At 45.6% G+C, this 21,288-nt stretch overlaps 1 protein-coding gene across 4 annotated transcripts in view; it reads left to right on the top strand.

Moving 5' to 3' along the window:
- The first annotated feature begins 9,252 nt into the window (after positions 1 to 9,252).
- The window catches only part of SLC67A1 (solute carrier family 67 member 1), a 57,850-nt gene continuing 45,814 nt past the window's right edge, over positions 9,253 to 21,288 (top strand). For 2 of the 4 annotated variants that reach the window (XM_082760589.1, XM_082760588.1), the window contains exons 1-5: positions 9,253 to 9,382; positions 10,632 to 10,869; positions 12,192 to 12,289; positions 14,578 to 14,723; positions 15,443 to 15,575. In XM_082760589.1, the coding sequence (XP_082616715.1) occupies positions 9,303 to 9,382; positions 10,632 to 10,869; positions 12,192 to 12,289; positions 14,578 to 14,723; positions 15,443 to 15,575 (695 nt within the window). In that variant the 5' untranslated portion in view covers positions 9,253 to 9,302. Of the gene's footprint in view, positions 9,383 to 10,023; positions 10,870 to 12,191; positions 12,290 to 14,577; positions 14,724 to 15,442; positions 15,576 to 21,288 lie in introns of all 4 variants that reach the window. The other 2 variants (XM_082760590.1, XM_082760591.1) reach the window with 2 other exon arrangements.

The following is a 21,288-nucleotide window of genomic DNA, read 5'->3' as shown; positions in this document are numbered from 1 at the left end:
AAGGGATGTCACCCGAGCAGCTCCCAAGAATGGGTGGTAGGTGAGTGTGGATCAGCGAGGGTCAGGCCAGGGCAAGAAGAGAAGGCAAGGAACCATGCTACTGTGACGGGGGAGTGCGTTGGCCATGGCACCATGTCCAGCTGAGCCACCTCTCCCCACCCAAAGGGGCGGGCTGGGTTTAGAAATAAACTGCACAGAGCGGGAAACCTGCTGAAAAAGTGCTCTCTATTCAAGTCAGAGCAAAATGGTGGTGGTCGAGTCCCTGCAGACAGGAGCTCTTTGTGAGGAGCCCTTGCTAACCTGCTGTGGTCCTCCTGGATGCCTTTCCTGTTTTCAGCCTCCTTGGTTTTATGCATTCCTGTGACAGAGGCTGAGCGAGCAAACTTCCCTGCTATTTGCAAGATGTGGGCGTGCGCTCTGAAAACCTTCGTCTCAGGCCTTCCAAAGCATTTTCGGAGGTTAGCCAATATTTACGTAGCGCTCGAGGGATGCGAGGAGCTCTGCTTTTAGCAGGAAAGTGTTTGCAGGGGTTACTGCGGGTGGGAGGCTGCTTTGCCTTCCAGCTCACCTGGGAGGTAATGCAGGTCGAGTTCAAGGTTTTAGTGTCTGGTGGACTAAAATCTTCCTCATTCCTGGTGCTCTCCATCTCTTTGACGTGATTTTATTTACTTATTTTGTGTGTATGTGTGTGTGTGTGTCTGGTAATATTACATTGGTGGTGACAATGGGGGGGACTTTCTGCTCGCAGCTGCCATTTCTGGCAGTGTCTGAGCTTATCTTCTGCATGGAAGATGAGCATCTAGCTTGCGCATGAAGGGAGTGCTGTCTGCACAGAGATGTGGTGTAAATTTAGTGAGTTTGTGAACTTTAAGGCCAGAGGGATATGGTATGAGCCACTAGATGAGCAGTTTACCCAACATGAGCCACAAAGCCTTACCCAAGGGCCCATTCACTTCTTTGGAAATTCCCACTCCAGTGTAGAGTGGAGGAGTCATCGTTACGCTTAGAACAATGCCTGTAAGAATGAAGCATTTTTGCTCAAAAAGGCCGATTAGCTCTGCATACCCAGAACCATATCTGCTGATGTTGGAGAAAACAATGACTTGAGTATGTATTCCTGCTGGCTGCTCTGTTTTGGAGGGTGAGGGAAGGAAAGCGAGCTCCTTTATGGCTTGTATATCATTGCAAGGATTGTGACTACAGGAGGTTTACTGTGTTTGTTCCTGTTTGGAAGGAGTCCAGGGTGGCCGTCAGAGCCAGGGCTGAGGTTGCTGCCTTGGCAGATAGGGGAGGAAAGGTCCTCATGCTGCAAAACGAGTGAGAAGCAAGTGAGCCCACTGAGTAATGTTAAGGTGTTAGTAAGGTAACAAATCAGAGACCTCCTGTAATGTCATTCTGGCAGGGCTGGTGATTGTAGAGCTGCAGTTTAACTTCTTCACAGTAGAGGGGTGGTGGAAGCAAACACATCCCCATGACACTCCTCCATCTGCTGGAGTCTCAGCATCTCCTGCATGAATGGTCCAGTTCTTGAAGTACTGCCAGACAAACAGACCCAGGTTCTGGGTTCAAGGCTTCTACTTTGGTCCCATCTCAGTTCCTTAAACAGAGCTTTGTCCTATATACCTAATAATGGTTAACTCAGAATTAATTTAGTGCAGTCTAAATGTACTTGCTTCACTTCAGGGGCTGTTGCATATGATAATGGTTCTAGCAGAGATGCAGAGAAGTAAACACTAGTACTTTATCACCCGTGCAATTCTCTTTTACTATGCATGTGATCACACATGGTTTGCAGTTTTGCGTTTATACCAGTGGCAATTTTGTGTGGTACTTTGGAGTTCTGCTTAAATAAGCCACAACTGAAGTCCAAGCCAGTGCAGGCTGTCAAGGCTTCTGCTCTGGGCTCTTTTACCATTTAAGCGACCTTTCGAATTATTAAAGCCCACGTACATTCAGAACAGCAATAAAAAGTCAAGTTATTTGATTTGATAGCTAGGCAGAAACATGCTAGTTCAGGGGTTAAAATGTGGGCGGATAATTTGAACAAAACCCTGAAAAAATGCTGAAAAAAATGGTTTTGTTCAGTTTAGATTGCTGTATGTTCCTTGTTGAATTTTCAAAATCAATCAAACACTCATATCTCAGAAAAGCGCTTTATTTTATTTAATTTTACTTAATTCCCCTCTTCCCCCTCCCCCATTTTTTTTTTTTTTTTTTTTAATTTCTTCTTGGCTCTGGGAAGAAGCTAGCCTTGCTGTGCTGCTGCCCCTTTGCTTTTCATAGTGGATCCATGGTAATAGCACTCTTAGAATAGCTTTTTGGTTCTCTTCCAACTAGGGATATTTTATGCTTCTATAGGTTGTTTCTAATTCCTGTACTGGGGGAGGGTCTATTACCCCAGTTTTATTCTCAATGTACTGTTTCTTAGGTGGATGCTACATCGATGCTGGCAGTTGTGCATGACTGTTGAAGGAGATCGCTCATGGCCTCAGCTCCTGCAGGAAGTACCTGATCCAAAAAAACAAGCCCAGAAAGAGCAGGAAGCACACCAGGAGTATCCTCAGATGGATCTCAGCCACATCTAAAGGAAACAAAACCTACATTAAAAAATAATAATAATAAAAAAAAAATCCCAGCCCTGGAAGATGCAGCCTGACCGTGCCCGGGCTGGCCCCGATGCACGGGGCAATGGTGCCCTCTAATGTCGGCCGGCCCGGCAGAGCCGCCCGCTGCCCCCCGGAGGTGCCAGGTGCCCGGGTGGGCTCTGGCAGGGGCTGCGGGTCTTAAATCTGTCAGGAGCGTGCGGAACTGCCAGGGTACCAAAATGCATGGCAGCCAAATTCACCCGCATCTAGGTTTCACAGGTTTTTCCGAGCCTGTTTGACTCCTTGGCAAGACCTCTGGATGGGAGAATGCCTTCAGCTCAAGCTGTGAAAATGAGGTTAAGGTGCACGTCGTCCAGCTCCCCAGGCTGGGTTCCCTCTTGTTTGCCGCTCCCTCCGATCCCCGTGATGGGCTGTGAGATAGCCTGCAATGACGCAGCGAGGTGAGATAATTCCCCCCACCCCCTGGCCTCCCGTATGCAATTCTTTAATTAATTTATCTCCTCGCCTACAGCTTTACGTTTGTGTTCAGCATAGTAACTTTCTGAAGACACGGCACTGAAGCTTTCCCTAATCTCGAGAAGTGATCGTTTTGTAATCTGCCTTGTGGATTCCTGGTGTTAACGTTGCTGCAGGCTCTGAACAAGGACCAAGTACAACACAGCCGGCGGTGAACCTGCAAGGGAGTGGGTTGGTGGGCTCCCAGGGGGGAGTCCATCATGTTCCTCCTGCAGCCAGTCTAACTGTACGGAGGCTGCCCTGCCCGCAGTATGGTATGTGTTCAGATAGGGCAGGGAGTTAATTGTAGCTGGCATAGCACTATAAACACGCTTATGTCATGTTGTAATTGGCTCTTGGTGAAACAGCTTCACAAAGGTGCAATCAAAGGCAGGCTTTTGCCCCGATGCTAGTAGGTATCTTGCTGTCCTCCAGCAGGCAGCTTTGCCAGCAAGAACATTATGATTCTCTTGGTCAAGTCACACAGTATCATATTCTGCACAGAGTCTCCCCATGTTGTTTAAAGTCAAAGAGAGAATCTTATCTCCAACACAAGCATGGTTTGTGTCCTGGGAAGAACATAAATGAGCACTGGTTATTTATAAATAAGCGTGTGCTCTGCACAGCAAAGCCTGTGCGTACGGTGGCACGTGGTGGCATTTCAGACTGACGTGGTACAAATACTTAGAGCATGAACCGTGTTCTCAAACATTGTCATAACTGAGTGAGTCAGAAACAAATGTGTTTGCTAACAGCAAAAGCAGCAGAGGAGCTGGATGCAAAAGACTGAAGGAAAAAGTCCCAATAGCAAACTTAATCTAGGTCCTTTCTTCTTGGCGTACCACAAGCACTAAGCCAGTCCATGGTTTCTGAGCATGCTTCCAGCAAGGGGGATGCAGTGGTGGCTTCATTTGTGTGGAGCTGGATGGATTTTTGGCAAATGATTTATTGCTGAGACTCAGGAGGAGTATAATCCTTCATGCTGTCCTGGCTGTGTTGGGCAGAGAGGAGTGGAAATGATTAAATCCTTCTTGTTTCATCTTGACGGTTAGGAGGAGAGAGTCTGGGCAGCATTGCAGAGGAGATTGGTGTCCCTTTGAATAGGAATCTCCAGCACCTGGTCAACACAGGAAGGCAGTGGGAATTTCCTCCTAGCACCCTCCCTTACAGGGACTAACGGAGATAATCCTACTGCTGTCTGCTTGGGCATTAGGAAAACAAGCTGGCCACTTGTTGCAGCAGCACCTTTTTTCTTTGTTTCAAATACCTGAGTATTGGCAAAATGCTCTGGTCCCACCACTGCTTTGGCAGGGCCGGTGCTGAACCTGCTTGGATTGCAAATTTGCAGGGTTTGCTTCATTTCTGGGAAAGGCCTATGATGGGTCCTAGTTTTAGTGCACGGAGACTTTGATGTTGAGAATTGTGTGCTCTGGAAAATGACTGTGTGAAGCAGAGAGCATAGCTCCAGGTGAGCTACTCTTGTGCTATTCCAGCCCTCTCCAACAGCATGTAAAGTTTGGTCTGATTCTGCACAAGTAGGAAAATCTCTTTCAGCGGGCCTAGTACTGTTTCTAACTTCTAAAGAAGTTCTGAAGAACTGCTGTAAGCAATGAGCCCAAAGTTATGTTGATTTCTTTTTGTGTTGGGCAAATTCAAGCTGAGGGAGGGTGGGAAGGCCAGGAGGAAACAGTGAAGGGTCTCCAAAATCTTCCTGTGGTTTGAACTGAAATGTAGTGGAGAAACCATACCTCTTGTATCCCTAGCTAAAATCAAAATAGTGAGTGTTATCCCCAGGCAGAGCTGGCTACAGCTTCTATGCCTGGTATAGGTAATGCGAGCCTGGCTGGCAAAATACAAACACTGCTGGTGTCTGGCCACCTCAGGAGATGTTACCATCTCTGAGCTGCTGATAAATCCAGCCCTGCATGCTTATGCATAACCTTCCTCCTTTGTCCTGCCTTGTCCATGTGTGAGCAGTGAACGGCTGCACTGTAGGGTTGTCCAACCCACAGAGCAGAAGGAGCTGGGCATGGGGCAGCCACCCCCTTTTCTCCACATCCCAAGGAATCTTCACGGAGGTCTGGAGACCTCATGGAGAAACCAGCCAGAGGAATGGGAGGGCATGCACATCTCCCCTGGCCCACGAGCAGATAGGGGTTTGTCTGGGAATGTAGAACAGACCCTCCTCTGTGCAGGGAAACCACGGTCGGGATGTACAAGGTTTTACAGACACATGCTTTGCAGCTCTCTAATTGCCTTGTGCAGAAACATACATTAGCAGGAACATTAAATACACATCCGTGTTTTGTTTGTGCTGGGTATAGCTTAGTTGGACGGCTAACCAACAGAGAGATTTTTGTTACATTGTGTTGCTGGTGGTCTCTCAAATGCCTGAGAGTTATAAATCAGGCAATTGTTTGATTCTGACACAGGAAAATGTTTTGGTAAATGCAGGAGGCTCAAGACTAGCTGAAAATGTCTCAGGCTCCCATTGTTTGCAGAATGTAATGTGTGCAGAGGAAATCTACAGCATTCCTGTGACAAACCGCAACAAGAAGCTTCATACAGCCCAAATCATTTACAATTCTCATATAAATTATAATGGCTTAAATGTTATTTAAATGATAAACAGCTTTTGCATTCCAGACATTGCTGTGATTCCAGAAGGTGGCTGTATAATACCAGTTGAATGAAACATTGCATATTGAGGGCTGAACGTGAGGCTTTATTTGCCTGTATCCATTTTTGTCACATCTAGCATGTTCTTTGGATAAGGACCTTGGACTCCCAAAGCACTGTGTGTATCTTGGAGCGTGGGGCTCCATCCATTATCCAGCAGTGAGCTGTCTGGAGGTCGGTCACGCCAACGTGCCTGTAGGCTGAAGACACCACCCCAGAGACAGCAGAAGTGTCCATCACTCCTGGCCATCCCCAGGGGCACCGCTGGGGGACATCACCCCTTGCCCAGGAGGGACAGAGCCATTGAGAGACCCCATGGGCTGCAGTACTCACCCAGCCTAGGATTTCAGTGTGGGAGGAGACTTTTTTTCTTTTTTTTTTTTTTCCTTGCTGATTCCTCGGTAACTCAGTATGACAGACTGCTGGAGGCTGGTGGCATTTGCTATCTTTTCAGGCTTTCGCTTGGAGGAGTAGGTTGGTGGCTGATCTCCAGATTTGGCCAGCACCCCTTCTCTTTAGGAGCAGCTGACTGAAACTCAAGGGATCTCCATTCCCCCAGGAGAGATTTGGGGGCAGAGATGAGCCATGGCAGCTCCTGGGAGAAGACTGTCCCAGCAAGGTCCTGCTGGAGCTGGTAAGACTGGATGGGTGCAAAGAGCTGAGAGTTTTCATCCTATTTGGTCATGTTATTCTTGGTGTGACTCTCCTGAATTCAGGCTGTGGTATTTTTTCCAAAACCCTTCTACAGTTGACAAAGTCTTTACCCCATGCGCTTGTTTGGAGGTCAGATTCCAGCATTCAGAAATGTTCTCTTCTGGTTTAATTTATCCAGAGTATGAGAGAGGCAGTTTCTACTGCCCTGTGGTTAAGCAGCAGGACTGGCGTCCAAAGGATGATCAAATCTGATTCCAGCCTCTTCCACAGACTTCCTCTGATTTCAGACCAGCCATCACACCCTGCTGGCTGTTAGTGTCCCATCTGCAAGGCAAGGAAGATCCAATTCTTTTCCCTCATCCAAGTCTGGAGCTCTTTTTGTGTTTGCAAGGCACCAGACGGGGCCTTGGTATTAGATGGAGCTTTGGGACTTTACCATTAAAAAGTCAGTAATAACCAGCCCTATTTCAGATAAAATGTGATTTGCAGTTTAATATGCTAAGTAACAAAGACTTTACCAAAAGAATGAACAATGGGCTTTTTCCATTTCACAAAATAATTTGCCAGGCAGAATAAGCACACCAGCATTTTTATAAAAACAAATTATAAATAATTGCTTTTTGCAATTTAATACACACATAGAAAGAGCCAAAGGAGTTCTGCAGCCACTGGGAATCTGATTTCATTGCCGATTTGGACTGTCTCCGTAGTTTTTATGAAAATCCCTGAAGACTGTGCTATTTTGCTATTTTGTAAACTAAACATGGCCTTTTTTTTTTTTTTTGCTGGCCATGTGGATTCTTTTTCCATTCATTAGCAAGCTGCTTTTTTTTTTTTTTTTTTTTTTTTGTGGTGAACAATTAAACAAAAGAATAAATCAGTCAACAAGCATGGGACATAATTCTGGCTGTCCTGGGCCATATACACTCTTATTTGCTCAACAGTATAAATCTTTCAGCAGACTACAGATGAGCCCATTGCACTTGGGGGTGGGGAAAGGAGGGATGTCCCGATGCACTGAGTGACACCAGCCTGTGGAGCACCTAGGGTTCTCATTAGGAGAGCATTTCTTGACCAGAAGCACTGTGGTCTCCTTCCTGGGCTGCTCCTACAGTGGGTTCAAAGGTATTTGGGAATTGCTTCAGGGTATTGGTTCCTTCTCTTCTCCCATACTTTGGACATGATGGTTCCCAGGGCGTCGTGTTTCCATAAGGGTTCTTGTTTGGTTAGTTGTTTGTTTTTTTTGTCGTTGTTGTTGTTCTGTAGGAGAATTTGACTCATCCCACTGTTTTTTTATTTTGATTTGTTTTTTCTTTCTCATAGAGGGAGAGCTCACATTGACAGACGATTTGATGCCTGAGAGATGCCTATCACTGCTGGCTAGCACTTCTGTGCCCCTTAAATGCTCTTTTGAGGCTGTAAATCTTGTTCTGACAGGTAAATCCCACCCAGAGCACTTCGTGTAATTCCAGGTCATATTAACCTTCCTCTGTCAGAAAACTCAATCTGATGGAAGGATCCAGGACTTATTTCCTCACGATTTACCCTTTTTCAACCAATATTTTCAACTGCTGGTGTTGCTGTGGGTGGGTTTCCCCTCTCCATGTACTTTTAGCTGGCCTTGCTTCCCATCTCCAGTGATTTGAGAAAGATTTTTGCCCAAGTAACATAAACACTTAGTCTTTACCATTTTTTAAAAGATGTTCTCAGGTTTCTCACTCTATTTTTCCACAGATCACCAGATAAATAGGCCTCAGGAAAGCTATACCAGGGAGGGCAACTATAAATACTTCAAAATGTTGAGAATAAGTGTCAAGACTTAATGCATAGCTAATAGCCTAATCTGCAGTTTAATCACAAGACCTTTACATTTATCTCCTCACTTGCTTTCAGTGCAGTCTCCCTGGGATATCTGTCCATTTAAAGTTTATTTATGCTACCCAAGAAAATTAATCTGCTATTCATAATGTATTCCTCCCCATTTTTAAAATTAAACTTTGTTCTTTAAATATGACTTGTCAGTGGCTGAGTGCTACATGGGGTGTAGTCCACCGCTAATCCAAAAAGTGCCTTTATCTTAAAATGCAATGCCAGCCTACACCACCCATTATATCATTATCATTACAGATACAGACGAGCTGGCCCCCCGCTGGATAAATCCCCTGGGCAGGATGAGGCTCATCTGTGGAGGGAGAGGGCATTTGACGGAGAGCGGCTGCATGTGCAAGTCATTGCTTTAGTGGGATCTGTTTTCAGTTGCTGCTGAGACAAACTTACCAGTCAAAATATTGCAGCTTTTCAAGTCCAAGTTAGCAACATTTCCTGTAAGCAGTGTTTTACATTGTATTTGCGTGAGTCGCTTTTGTGATTGTCTCAAAACCTCGGTAAAGAGAGCTCTGTCATTAATTTTACTCTTCTATTCAATGCTGGCGATTCGTACATTGTGCCTGTCCAGTGCAAACCAGGAAGTTTTATTTGACAATGTTGCTGCTGTGCTGCAGGAAACCCAAAGAGCAGAAAAAGCCATTGTTCTGTGCTTAGATGAACTCAATGCCAGGCACCAATCCTTTGCTAAATTGGGATGCACTCTGGGTAACCTTCCTTCTTCAGTAACAGATATGACTCCTAAGCTGCCCCGAGCTGGGTCTGCTCGAGTGGTCGCAGTGGTATAGGAACGTCACTCCTTAAAAGTGCTTTTTCACTTGCTCCAAATGTGTTTGCAGAAGGTTGTTCCTGGGCAGCCTCCAGCACTATGGCACCAGCCCCTGGTGAATCATTAATCTCTTGGCCTTCCCCTCACTCACCAGGAGTCAGAGCCCAACAGCCTTCCCCAAATCACCAGGCTCTGCGGAGTAAGAAACTGCCCAGATGTCTCACAGCTCCTTCTCCCTGGGCTTAGCTAGACACCTGGCAGCCCTGAGATCTGCTCCACGTGCAAGCCAGCAGAGGTACGTATTTGTCTCTGGATTCAGCCTTTGTGGTGAGTTAAGTCTCTGTTTCTACACAGAGGTGCTCCTCAACAAGCAGCTGGTTGATGTGCTCAGTGATGGAGCCTCAAACCAGAAGGTCTGCAAGAAATGTGAGAGCTGGACTTACCAAAGCCTTAAGAATTTCAAGAAGTCAAACATTCACTTGTATATGTGCTAGGAAAAAAAAAAAACAACAGAGCTGAGCCAGTGTGTTTAAGCAGGAAAGTGGACGAGGTCTCCTGAGGTCCCTTCCCAGCAACAGCCCCACAATTCTACAAATTCAGGGTGCTGGGATCTCTGTTTTCTGTTCCTCTTTAAAATACCGATAATGCTCAACCAGACCTCCAGGCTTCAGCAAGTAAGCAAACAAATAAAACCCGAAACAGACAAGCAAGGAAACAAACAAACAACAACAAAAAAAACCCTAAGCACTCAAGCAAGCAAGCAAATAAACATAACCCCCAAAGGACAAATGAGTCTTGTTCGTTTGTTTTAATCTTCCAGTTTGCAGTCAGCTTCCTAATTAGTGTGGATTTAATACATTTTTAAAAATTTATTTATGTTTTGGTTTTGGCTAGTAATTTGTAGTCTGAGTGGAGTCATATGTGAACATTTCCTAGCTCAGGCTCTCTATAAATTTTTACCACCTGGTGCAGTGGGGAGAAAAGGTTCAGCTGGAGATCCTGGTAAAAACAACTGGAGCTGCATGTAAGAGTGGTGTTTGGCTAGTATCTATGTAAATATATTGCTGGAAGTATGAGGACTTGGAGCAGCCACTTCGCTGTGAGCTTCACTTGCAACCTCCAGAAATGAAACCTAAGTGCTTTCCATGAAGGATAAAACCAGTCATCTCTTCTGAGCCACCAGAGACTATGGAAGTGAAAGAAGTGAAGGAGTTAAAGAGCTGAAGGCTTTGTCACATGCTCTCAGTTGGGGCAACGTCCACTTTTACCCTGCTGGGGTTCTCAAGCCAGTCTTTGCTGTGATGGTCCTCTGAGCAATGCCTACCTGGGACAAGGCTGAAGAATGAGATCAGTGGCTCAATGAGTGGTTGCCTTTGATCCTGCCTGAGAAGTAAATGAAAGAAAGGAGGTTTAAAAAAAAAAAAAAAAAAAAAAAAAAGGAAAGGAAAGAAAATCCCTGCCGATCTGACTCAGCATATTTCACACTGTTAAGCTTTGAACTGTAAACACAGCATTTGCACCTTTTGTATACTCCACTTTCCCAGCCAGGACGCACTTTGGTGCCACTTTTCAGCCCAGCAGCCTGCAGTAAGTGATCCCATGAGCACTGCGAATGAAAAAGCCATCTCGGGAGGTGAGGAGAAAGCCTGGAGGATGAAGAGTGAGACACAGGGCAAGAGCAACCACATGGGAGAGCTCAAGAGGGGACAAATCATCCTTGTCACCTACCTGATAGCAACCATAGAGCTGACCTTCGTGTTCATGCAGCTTGGAGTCATGCCTGTGAGTATGGGTTGCTGGGTTTTATGGCACTTCTTACCTTCAATGCTAATTGTGAAGTCTTCTAGCAAAGTCAGAAGGGACTTTTCTAGAAGAAAAAAAAAAAAAAAAGGAAAGTATATTCCTATCTAGTAGGTAAGCTGTGACTGTATTGAGGGTGTGCAGCTGCTTTATTGTACTGCAGCAACACCTAGAGCCCTTTCCCAGTCTGAGAGCCCTGCTTGAGGCTGATATCTCCTGGCTGTTTTTGCTAAGGTGGGACCTGGGAGTGGTGAGAGACCCAACAAGCTGTCAGAAGGGCTCAGAGGTAGGTTTTCTGACAGCATTATGCTCTCACCGCAGGGCAAACTGCCAGCAGTGAGGAGTAAGCGTGGCTTGAAACAGTAGGAGCTCTTGGATGTGGCTGAGCTAAGCAGAAGGATAAGAGAAGGGGTGGAGGGACAGAAGCTGTGGGTGGTGCTGAGTGGGCAAAGGAGTGCATCAGTATCTCCTGTGGGTAGCAGAGATGCTGCCGCAACCACAGAGAAGGGAGCAGCAATGGTCAAAATATGGCTTGTTGGAAAGGAGATACAAGTGCAGTCCCCATCTCTCCAGGCCCTGTATTTTGTGTGTCTTTTTTTCCATACTCATCCACTTCCTGGTGTTTCTTTCCAATCTGTGAGTTCCTGGATCCATGACACAGCTGTCCGTCCTTGTCTCTGGTCAGTCCATGCTTTCTGGTACATCTCTGCTGCATTTGTGCCTCCAGAGGCAAACTGCTCTCTCCTTCCAGGACCAAAACAACCCCACAGTGTCCTGAGCCTGTAGGCTGGGAGTGTTTATTTGTGGTGGCTCTTCAGGGTTTGCATCTCTTTTCTTTTTGTGGGCATCCCATGCAGACCAAAGGCCACATTTTTGCCCATATGTTGCTTGCTTTGTTAAATATCTCCAAGACCTGGGTGTTGGGTCTGCAGTCAGGAGAAGGCTGGTTAGTGCCTACCTCATCACTGTGTGCAGAGCCTGAATGGTAAAGGGTCTGCCTCACGTTTGGCTGTGTTGGACCACAAGTGTAAAAAGTGATTCATATCTGACACCTGGTTCTAAACTGATGGTTTTGATCACATCCTGCTTATTTTCATCAGCAGATGATATGGGCTAGAGGCTTTGTATTTTTTTCAGAAGCCTGAGACAAAAAAAGTTGCATCTGTAGGTATGGAGAGCTGAAGGAAGCAATCGTTTGAAGCCACAGTCCTCTATGTGCAGAAACGAAGCTCTTTTTTCAGAAACATAATATACTTCAATTCCCCTGATCCATTTTTTTTTCTTTCTTTCTTTTTCTTTTCCAGTACTTGGCAAAGAGCCTGGGTTTGGATTCGGTGGGGTTTGGCTACCTCCAGACAACCTTTGGTGTCCTCCAGCTCGTGGGAGGTCCCATTTTCGGAAGGTAAGGGAGAACAATTCTCATGACCCTTTTTATGGCTGAAAAAGGCCAGACTTTTTTTTTTTTTAATATTTTAATCATAAAAACGTTTAGTTCTGGTTCATGGTCCTGTTGAAGTGTTTGAAGACTTCATAAATGAACAATGGGAAAATAAATACTGTAAGTAGAAATACCACAATGTCGAAGCAACCTTTATATTAACTTAGCTATGTTTTAATGGCACACATTTAAGTGTAACAATATACTGGGAACAGACTTGAGCCATCAGAATCCTCAGAGCCCAGGTCCTAATGGCTTAATCCTGCAAGCATTTTATAAGCACGTGTAACCTTAGAAATGTCCTGTGACTGGGAAACTTAGGGAAAAAAGGTATTTATTCTTGTTAAGTAGAACTGTCAATGAAAAGACTGAGGATCATGTTATTTCTAAGGCTGAATCTCACTGAATCTACATTAGGGTGTAATACAGAGCTAAAATTCCTCAGAGTTTGGGTGAATTTTTAAGAACTGATCTATCTACAAGTTCATCTGCAGAAATAGGAAAAGAGTGGGAAAGACTCGGGTTTTCTGCCTACATCATGGGACATTTGTTCCTGTTCTTAATGAAAAGTGAATGGCAAGAAAAATCCTAGAGTGGTAGGGGAATCTATTCCCTGAAAGCAGAAAACTTGAACTAGCAGTGTGATCCAGCAATGGGGAAATTAAAATGAGACTGAGAAAAATCTTGCTTTTCTCCTTAGTTCTGCTGCCAATCAGCAAGTGATGTATGGATATGGTGCTAGTATGCTCTGTAAGTTTCCCTTTGTGGGATTTTACCTTTGTGATTGACTTGGGTTGTGAGCTCTGCTGTGTCCTCTAGTAGGCAGTGTGTAGCATCTCAAAGCCTTTTTATGATACCATAATGCCTGTTTTAATACTTGAATGTCCATTTGAATGTTACTCCTTTTAATATAGAAAACTAGAGAGTAGCATTTATGTTCTGGACCTAAGATATCTGATATCTGTTTTTTTTCCTCTGTGCATGTCACTCACTAATGTTCAAAAAAGACACTGAAGGGAATGGGAAAAGGCAAAGAAAAATTCACGTGTGCCTGGCTTCCTACTGGTGCAAGTGTGTGTTGCCAGATTGAAGCCAAAATTTGTGACGTAGGTTTGAGATGAAAAGGATTTTCCTATATGTGAGACTGCTTTGTCCTCAATGTGAATGTAGATAAAGAGAAAATGGGATGGATAAGAAATAGAAAAATGTTGAGTTTAGGTCAGTTCTTGTACATCTTGCCTGGTGCTACCAAACAGCCATGATATGATGAAGCACTGAAATTACCCTTTTAAAACAAAACCAAAAAAGCCTTGGACTATCCAGTAGATTGAGGTCTGTAGGTTACAAATAGCTATTATAAGCTTCCCTGAGTTTAATGGAAGTAGAAGTTCTGACCTGAGCCTCCTCCTTAACATTAGTTCCTCTAATTCCTTATGCTTAACTCTGTTTGCAGACCAATCTTGGCATTGTTTGTTTGTTTTTAGTGGAAGCACCACTAATTGCTATGCAAGGTAACACTGATCTTATAACTGTGATATGCAACTTCAGTTAGGGGAAGGGAAAAATATAAATGAAAAACTTAATCTAAGGCGTGTTTTATAGTAATCTTAGTCCTAGTTTCTAAGAACCATTCCTATAGTACTCATGGACATGATCCAAATTAGCTTTAAGTACCTTTAAAGTAAACCAAGGACTTGAATAGAACCTGAACAAAAAATGATTTGACTGTTTTGTTATTTCTGTTTTGTTTTGTCTTTCTTAAATTGAAGCAAAACTGATCTACTATTGTGAAGTCTTTATTAAACCTAAATAAGAAACTATCTGTTTTTCTTCAGTGATGCTCTGAACATCCTCTGGAAACAATCTGGGACAACTTCAATCTCCAATGAACCTCGACTTAAAAAAAAAAAAAAAAATAGCTAACTTGATTACCTGGTCTCAAATGACTCAGAGCTGAAAAATAAAATTTGAGGGCACTATGTGCTCTGAAATGATAATATTGAATGTGTTAACTGTACACCTGCTGAGCTGCTGCACCTGCCTCTGCTTGTCAGGTCTTCAGCAGTCCTGAGATAAAACACATTGAGCTGGGCTCTGATTACCCAAACCGCCTCTGGGAAAGCACCCCTGGAAATCCCATCAGTGCCTCTTGCAGGGTCAGTGAGTGAGACCAGAGTGGCTGTGAAATCCCACCTGGGTGGGTGGACCTGCCCCATCCCATTTCTGACAGCTTCACACTGTTTCTGTACTAGGTTTGCAGATCAGTTTGGTACCCGAGCTGCCTTAATTCTCTCCTGTGCCTCTGGAAGTGTCTTCTTCCTGTTCCTGTCCATCTCCACCAGCATCCCCATCCTCTTCCTCTCGAGGCTGCCAGCTGTGTTCATGCATGGGCTACCAGGTAAGGTCAGGCAGGGCCAAGGGACTTTCCAAATTGCTTTTATTGCCTGGCTCCCCGCTTTGTGCTCATGTTGCTGGAAGTCAGTGGCATAAAGGAACATTTATGTGTTCAGGCTGAAACAAAGAGGACATGAAGCAGCACTTGTACTTGTTATGGAAAACAGGGCTGGCTGCCTGTAGTCCCAGTCTGGTCTCCTGCCTGTTTGAGCAAACTGCTTGGACGTCACCACTTGGGCACAGGCACCAAATGCTTGCTGGCAGCAGCACTATCCCAAACTTCTCAGCTGCCTTCTTGCAACCAGGACGTTTTGTAGGAGAGCTTTTCCCTTTCTCCTGCTGAAGTGAGCATATATACCACATAGTCAGTGATATGTGGTTACAGAAATGGCTTTTACTTCCTACAAAACTATTCTGATTTAGACTGACTTCCCTAGATGTCTCTGTTAAAAACCACACCACCACCTTTAGCTACTGAAGTTCATGCAGCTCATACAAGAAGATTCATGTTGGTAGGTTGTCAGCTTCTTATAGTCACTCATGAAGTGGTTTTGGGTGCTGTTTCCTGCAAATACAGACTTGATTAATTCCTCTCACTGGTGTGCATGAGCACAGGGCTGCAAGGACAGTTTTGTGGCAGGCACTGCTTCTGCAGCCCATAAACTTGTACTCACTGGTCCGAGCCCACAGCAGGCTTCTTCCAAGGTATTTGTTTCCTTGCAGGTGCTCAGAAGGTTATTACAGACCTGACAGCTCCTTCCCAGCGTGCTGATGCTCTGGGGAAGCTGGGTCTTTGCTTCGGAATAGGAATCATCATCGGCTCTGCCCTAGGAGGGATCCTCTCCACCAAATTCGGGTGAGTGATCTGCTCATTTGGTGTTGGCCTTGCTGCAGCAATTGGGGGAACAGTGAAGGGATATTTTGCTATTTTCACCCCTTACCAGTTTTTGATGATATTGTTCTTTGAATGAAGCAGTGTGCCATCTTCTTGTGCTGGGCAAGGGTATGGTATAATTCATAGTGTCCAGAAGGCTTCTCTAACTCTTACTACCAGTTCTTCACTAAGTTTTAGGGCCAATAAGGCGAAGAACGCTCCAAACCTGACCCCTGCTGTAAGCTGTCTTTGCATCCCACTGTGCCACAGCCCCAGGGAGGATTGGTAGCGTTACACCTGTGCTGGATAATGCAGTTGTAGACCCTCTCTTGCCATGTTGGTAGCAGTAGAGGTTCACATCAGAACTCAATGTTTTGCTTCCCATACCACCACAGAGAACTACTTGCTGCAAAGCAGTGCAGACTTCATAACCTGCTCCTAAGAAATAAAGTTGTATAACTGAGGAGTGGAAATCTGATGCAGTGTGAAACTCCTGCTGACACTGATGTGCTTGGAGGGATGCTGAATACAGAACAAGACCTTGGGGAAGGGGAAAGCAAGGCTGCAACACTGGGGGAAAGAGATTGAGGAGGTCTAGCCCTGAGAGAGCAGGGTTAGGGAATGAACCACACATCTTTTTTTGCATACTTTCTACTGCCTGATACAGACAGGCATTCCTGATATAGCAGGCTGTTACCTTTTATGTGCTGAAATTGAAAAGAAATTCCTAGTTTTACTGAATTTATTAGTCTCTGTTCATTACTGGTGGAGAAAGCTCAAAGAGAGAAGTGTATCAGGGAAATACATGTGGCTGCAATCTTCCTGAGGGAGATGCCCTGTATTTCTGTGAAGGTGTTGGGGGTAGGACTTGAGAACTTGAGAACTTCTGAGTATTTTGCTCTACTTTTCTTATGAACCTTAGCTTCTGTAGATTTAGGTTAGCATGGAAATATTTTCTTTTTTAACTATCGCGAGCATTATAGCTGCTCTGCAGTGTAGGCTAGAGGGTTAAAAAAAAATAATAAATCATCGGGGGAAGCTTGTTTTCCAGGCATCATTCTCGTCCTGGGAGCAACCCGTGTGGCTGGCAGGGTGCTGTGCCCGCTAGGTGGCACCGTTGGCTTGTCCCCCAGCTCTGCCTGCAGCCGCCACCTCCGTGAGTTGCTCCCTGACGCGATTTCACTGACATCCCATCTTCGTGAGCTTCAGGCACCGAAGTCATATGGCAATACTTTTAAATTATTATTATTATTCAGGCCCCGAGGCCTTTTTTAGTGCCATAAGCGCAGTAAAATGTATATAGGAATGTCACCTGGGCATTTTGTATGGGTGCAAGTGGTTATGGTGTTGGGAATCGTGCACAGAGCTCTGAACCCTGTTGTATATCCACATGCCCTCGTGCCTAGTGATGCTGCTTTGCATCTCACACCTCTGTAAAGGTTGATTAAATAAGAGACGTTAACCTTACTGTGTTAAACAGCAGCTCCTGAAAACTCTGCTGCCTCTGCCTTGGTAGAACCACAGAAACCGCTGCAGACAAAATTTCAGTTTTCTTCCTTCTCCTTGGGTTATTTCCCATGCATCCAGTGGAGGGCAGCTTGAGCTTGCAGTTTGTGCATGGCTGATGGAGCATCCCATCACAGGGATTTTGTGGCTGCTGCTCCTGCCATCCCATAGCAGGACTGGGGAATGCAGTCTGTCAGTCTTCCCCATGAGGATCTGTGCATCCCACTGGGAGGACCGTAGGACTTCCCATGCAAAAGAGGCAAGCCCACCCCAGTGTGCTGGTGGAGCCTTTTTGGCACCCCCCAGCATTCAGAGGGTTGGTGTGGATTTGTAAAAAGCAGCTTAGGGATGAAGGACTGCTCCAAGGAAGCTGCCCTGGGTGTGGGGTAGTCACCTTCTCCATTGCAGAATCCTGCCTTTTCTCTGACCTTGTGCTTAGCTCCTCCACCAGACTTCTGTGCAAAGATTATAGGTGCAATCCACTGATATTTTTTGAAAATATGTTGGCTCAGATCAGTGGTAAGCAGAAACTCAGCCCTGCATGCTTCTCCCCCAACAAGCTGGCAAAGCTCTGTGCCATAAAACAGCCCTTGGAGCATCACTGGTGGCTTCTGGCTGTGTCTGAGACCTTGACCTGGAGGGAAAGGAGTGGGCGTCACATTAGGAACATACTCAAGGATCTTTCGTCCTGTAGCTGCATCCCACAGACTGGTTATTAATCATCCCTCCCTGTTTCCCACAGTGGTACAGGAAGGCTATGGAGCTGCGTAATCGCTTCCCTTTTCCATAGAAAAGTGACCCAATCTGCTTCCTTTGAAAATAAACATTTCTGCTGTGTCATGGAAGAGCAAAGCTGGAGATTTCTGTCCACTCGGCATTCTTCGCCCTCCCTCGCTACAAAGCTGGCCAGCTTTCCCAGTCTGTTGACAGCATTATTCATATGTTAGTAGTGGTTTGTATACAAAAGAAGGGGTAGAAGTCAGTCTCAGTTCCTCAGCTGATGTCATTTTGGTATTATTCCGCTGTATTGTATTTACCATTGATGTACTTGACCTAAAAAGCTGGTCTGTTATTGTTTTCTTTGCTAGGATAATATTTATCAACCCTTATTTATTGAGGGAGCCCCAAGAAGGAAGTTGAATGACTTGTTCTGACTTGTGTAGGACTGCTTGGATGTCAGATTCAGACATCCACTCCTAAGCTGTGGCCACCAGCTCCAGCCTTTCTTCTTCTCTGAAGTACACTGCTTCTCCACATGTTTTCCAAAACTTTGAGTGAAGCTGTAGCAAAGCAATCATCAGTGACATGTGGCTTTGGTTTGTGCAAATCAAAGAGCCATTTGCCAGTTGTCTTCACCCTACTAAACTTAATTTTTGGAGGCCTTACTGTTAATATGTGGCCCAGTCCTCTCACCTCTGAAGAGTGCACACAGCTGTGGAGAACAAGTTGTCTGTGGGCAGCACCATGGTCAGGCAAATTTAAACCACCTGAGGATCAGGTATAAGCCAATTAGCTAAGATTACAGCTGTTTGTGATAATTGTCTGGAAGGTGTTTTCATGTTTATGTGCTTTCTTAATTGATGTTTTCTGGTCATTGGACAGTTGGATCAGGATTGTGTATGTAAATACCTAGCTTGAAACTAACTCCTGTAGTTCAGCTGAGGTCTCCAGGTTGCTGGTGAGCCTGCAAACTCTGTCACAGCCCATCCACAAAAGGGGATTTGGAAAAGTAGCTCTGTTTTGTGCTGTGTAAGGGTTTCCCCCCTGCTAGGCGTTTACTGGGAAGCTGCTGGGGACCACAGGCTGAAGGCCTGCACCATGGGAGAGGTGGCTCTGGGCTGGTAGCAGGCTTTTGTGCTGGTGCTGTGGGTGAAGAGTGAAAGTGGAGGGCTGGATTAGTTTTCAAAAGTGGAAAGATGAGCCTAAGGTAGTTAATTACAGAGATCTCATCCTTTCTTCTGGGACTATGATTAATTGTGTTTGGCTTCTTTCTTCTTTCTTTCTAACAAGGACGTACAGAAGCTTTGCTGCATGACCCAAGATTTGTTTGCTTTCTATGGACAAGGAGAGGTTTCTTCATTTTAGTGACTCAGCTTTAGGCTTAAATCTCTTGGAGTAATTATTCTTTTGAACTTGGGATTTTCCTGGCCAAACCCTTTTGGTCTCTTATTTAATATTATTACAACAGGCTTTGGGGATGGTTTTTTCTTTTTCTTTTTTCTTCCTGGCTGTACTATTATCCTTCCTCCTCAAGGGGAAAAGAAGGAGCTTGTTCGCCTGGAGTAGGGAATTGCATTTCTTTTCAATAACCCATTTGAACCATGTCCTCTGGCAGGGAATTTCTCATCGCTTAGCGGCCGAGTGGAAAAACTGTGGGTGTTGAAAGGGCTGAAGGTTGGGAGCTGGGAAGGCAGCAAAGGGTGAGAGGGTTGCACTCTGCTCCTGGACAAAGCGAGGCATTCTGCTGCCTGCAGCCATTCCTGCTCCCTTCCAGAAGAAACTGTGGTATTTCTCTGCCTGGGATGATGTCGATTGGTGGTGCTGGCACAGGCGTTGCTTTGTTCTTTGTGTCAAGGGACTTTGGGAAGAAGGAGGTGGCATCTGCTTGCCAGTAAGCTGTCCCCAAGCTGCAGTGTGGTCTGTCACCATCAGTCAGGCTCTGAGGTTCTGTAGGAGAGATGGGGAGGGAATAACAAATTGGGCTGTTTGTCATGGAGCTGACAGATTAGGGAAAGTGTGGAGAACCTCAAGAAAAAAATAAAACCCAGGAGATTCAAGCTATTTCTGTTCATTTACTTTGTATGACAACTGTTCCATTTTTGGAAGCCACAGGCACAAAGATGGTCTGTAAGGTTTATGTTAACCATCTCTGGCTAGAGGATTATGCACCTCATCCCTCCACAAAGTGTTGGGTCAAAGTTGAGGTCTAGGCCACTTCTGTCTGACATCCCCTGCAGCTGAGCTTTCTAGTTCTAATGATTTGTTTAACCTATTCTTGAACCTGAGGAATGCCTCAGTGCACTTTCGGTGAGTTTACCTAATCTTGGACCTTTACAATGGAGACAGGTGAACCTAAATTTGCTGTTCAGGCTCCAAATGGCTGATGGAGAGTCACAGGCACTCCTATGGTATGATTTACCTCATTATGAAGCAGGCCCGAAGCAGCTCAGGGGACCTGTCTGTCGTGCAAGCTTTCTGTTTAATTTCTGTGTCGCAAAACTTGAGGTCTGGCCATGATCGCTATGCTGGAGTCTAATGTTGCACTGTGAACATGTTGGAAGCCACCAGGATGCATGCCCTGAGCAGTTCCTCTTGTCCCTGCTGCTTTGTTGCAGCAGACAGGCCTGCAGCAAGCTCATCCCTGGCCCTTCCTGCCTGCAGACCTCAGTCTGACACCTCCTACCACATCTAGGCCACCAATAGTAGGTGTAGGTCTGCTGGTTTACACTTATTTACCCATTTTAAGACCACGCTGTGACCTCCTTCCCCCTTTGCAGGCAGTCAGTAAGCTTAGCTTCCTTCCAAGGCCTGGTCTGAACTTCAGCAGGAGGAGGGTGGCTGATGGGGCTGAGAGCTCCTCTTTGGTCCTTCACCCATAGGTGGGGCCCTTTCCCAAGGGAGGAGAACTGGGGTTCAAGGCAGGAGCCAGCAGCTCATAGTGGGGAGAGCTCATGCCTTGTGGCTGCCCTCAAGGGTACAGGGCTTGGGTTGAGTTAACGGGATGCTTGTATGGCAGCCCCTTCCCTAGTCTCATTGGGAAATGCCCATTTTTCTCTGAAAACCTCATTCCCCTTTAGTGTTTTTTTAATTGCAGGGGTGTTGGGGCTCTGAGCTGGCTTGCAGTGGGATGTCTTCCTGCACCCTCCTTCCTCCTGGGCACCTTGGGTTAACTGCTTCCCCTTCTCAGGGAGCTATGCTAAAAGGTCAAATGTGCCTCATTCATTAAAAAATGATTAAAGGGAGAAAGTGTCCAGAACTTCCTTGTGTGGCTGGTCTGTGCAGCCTGGATGGAGAGGTGAGGTTTGGGGGCTGTTGGGGTGTTCCTCGCACCAGAGCTGTGGGAAGAGGAACCCCTGGTGTGTCTTGCAGGTCAGTGGTTACCCCAGCAGACAAAGCACTGAGAAATGAAAGTGCGGTGGGAAATATTTCTACCTGTTCCCTTCTCCAGCTTTCATTGCAGCTTGTGTGC

The sequence above is a fragment of the Aythya marila genome (genome assembly GCF_965140915.1).
Source record: "Aythya marila genome assembly, chromosome: 5".
Classification (NCBI taxonomy): domain Eukaryota; kingdom Metazoa; phylum Chordata; class Aves; order Anseriformes; family Anatidae; genus Aythya; species Aythya marila.
This window is presented reverse-complemented; position numbering and strand designations above follow the sequence as displayed.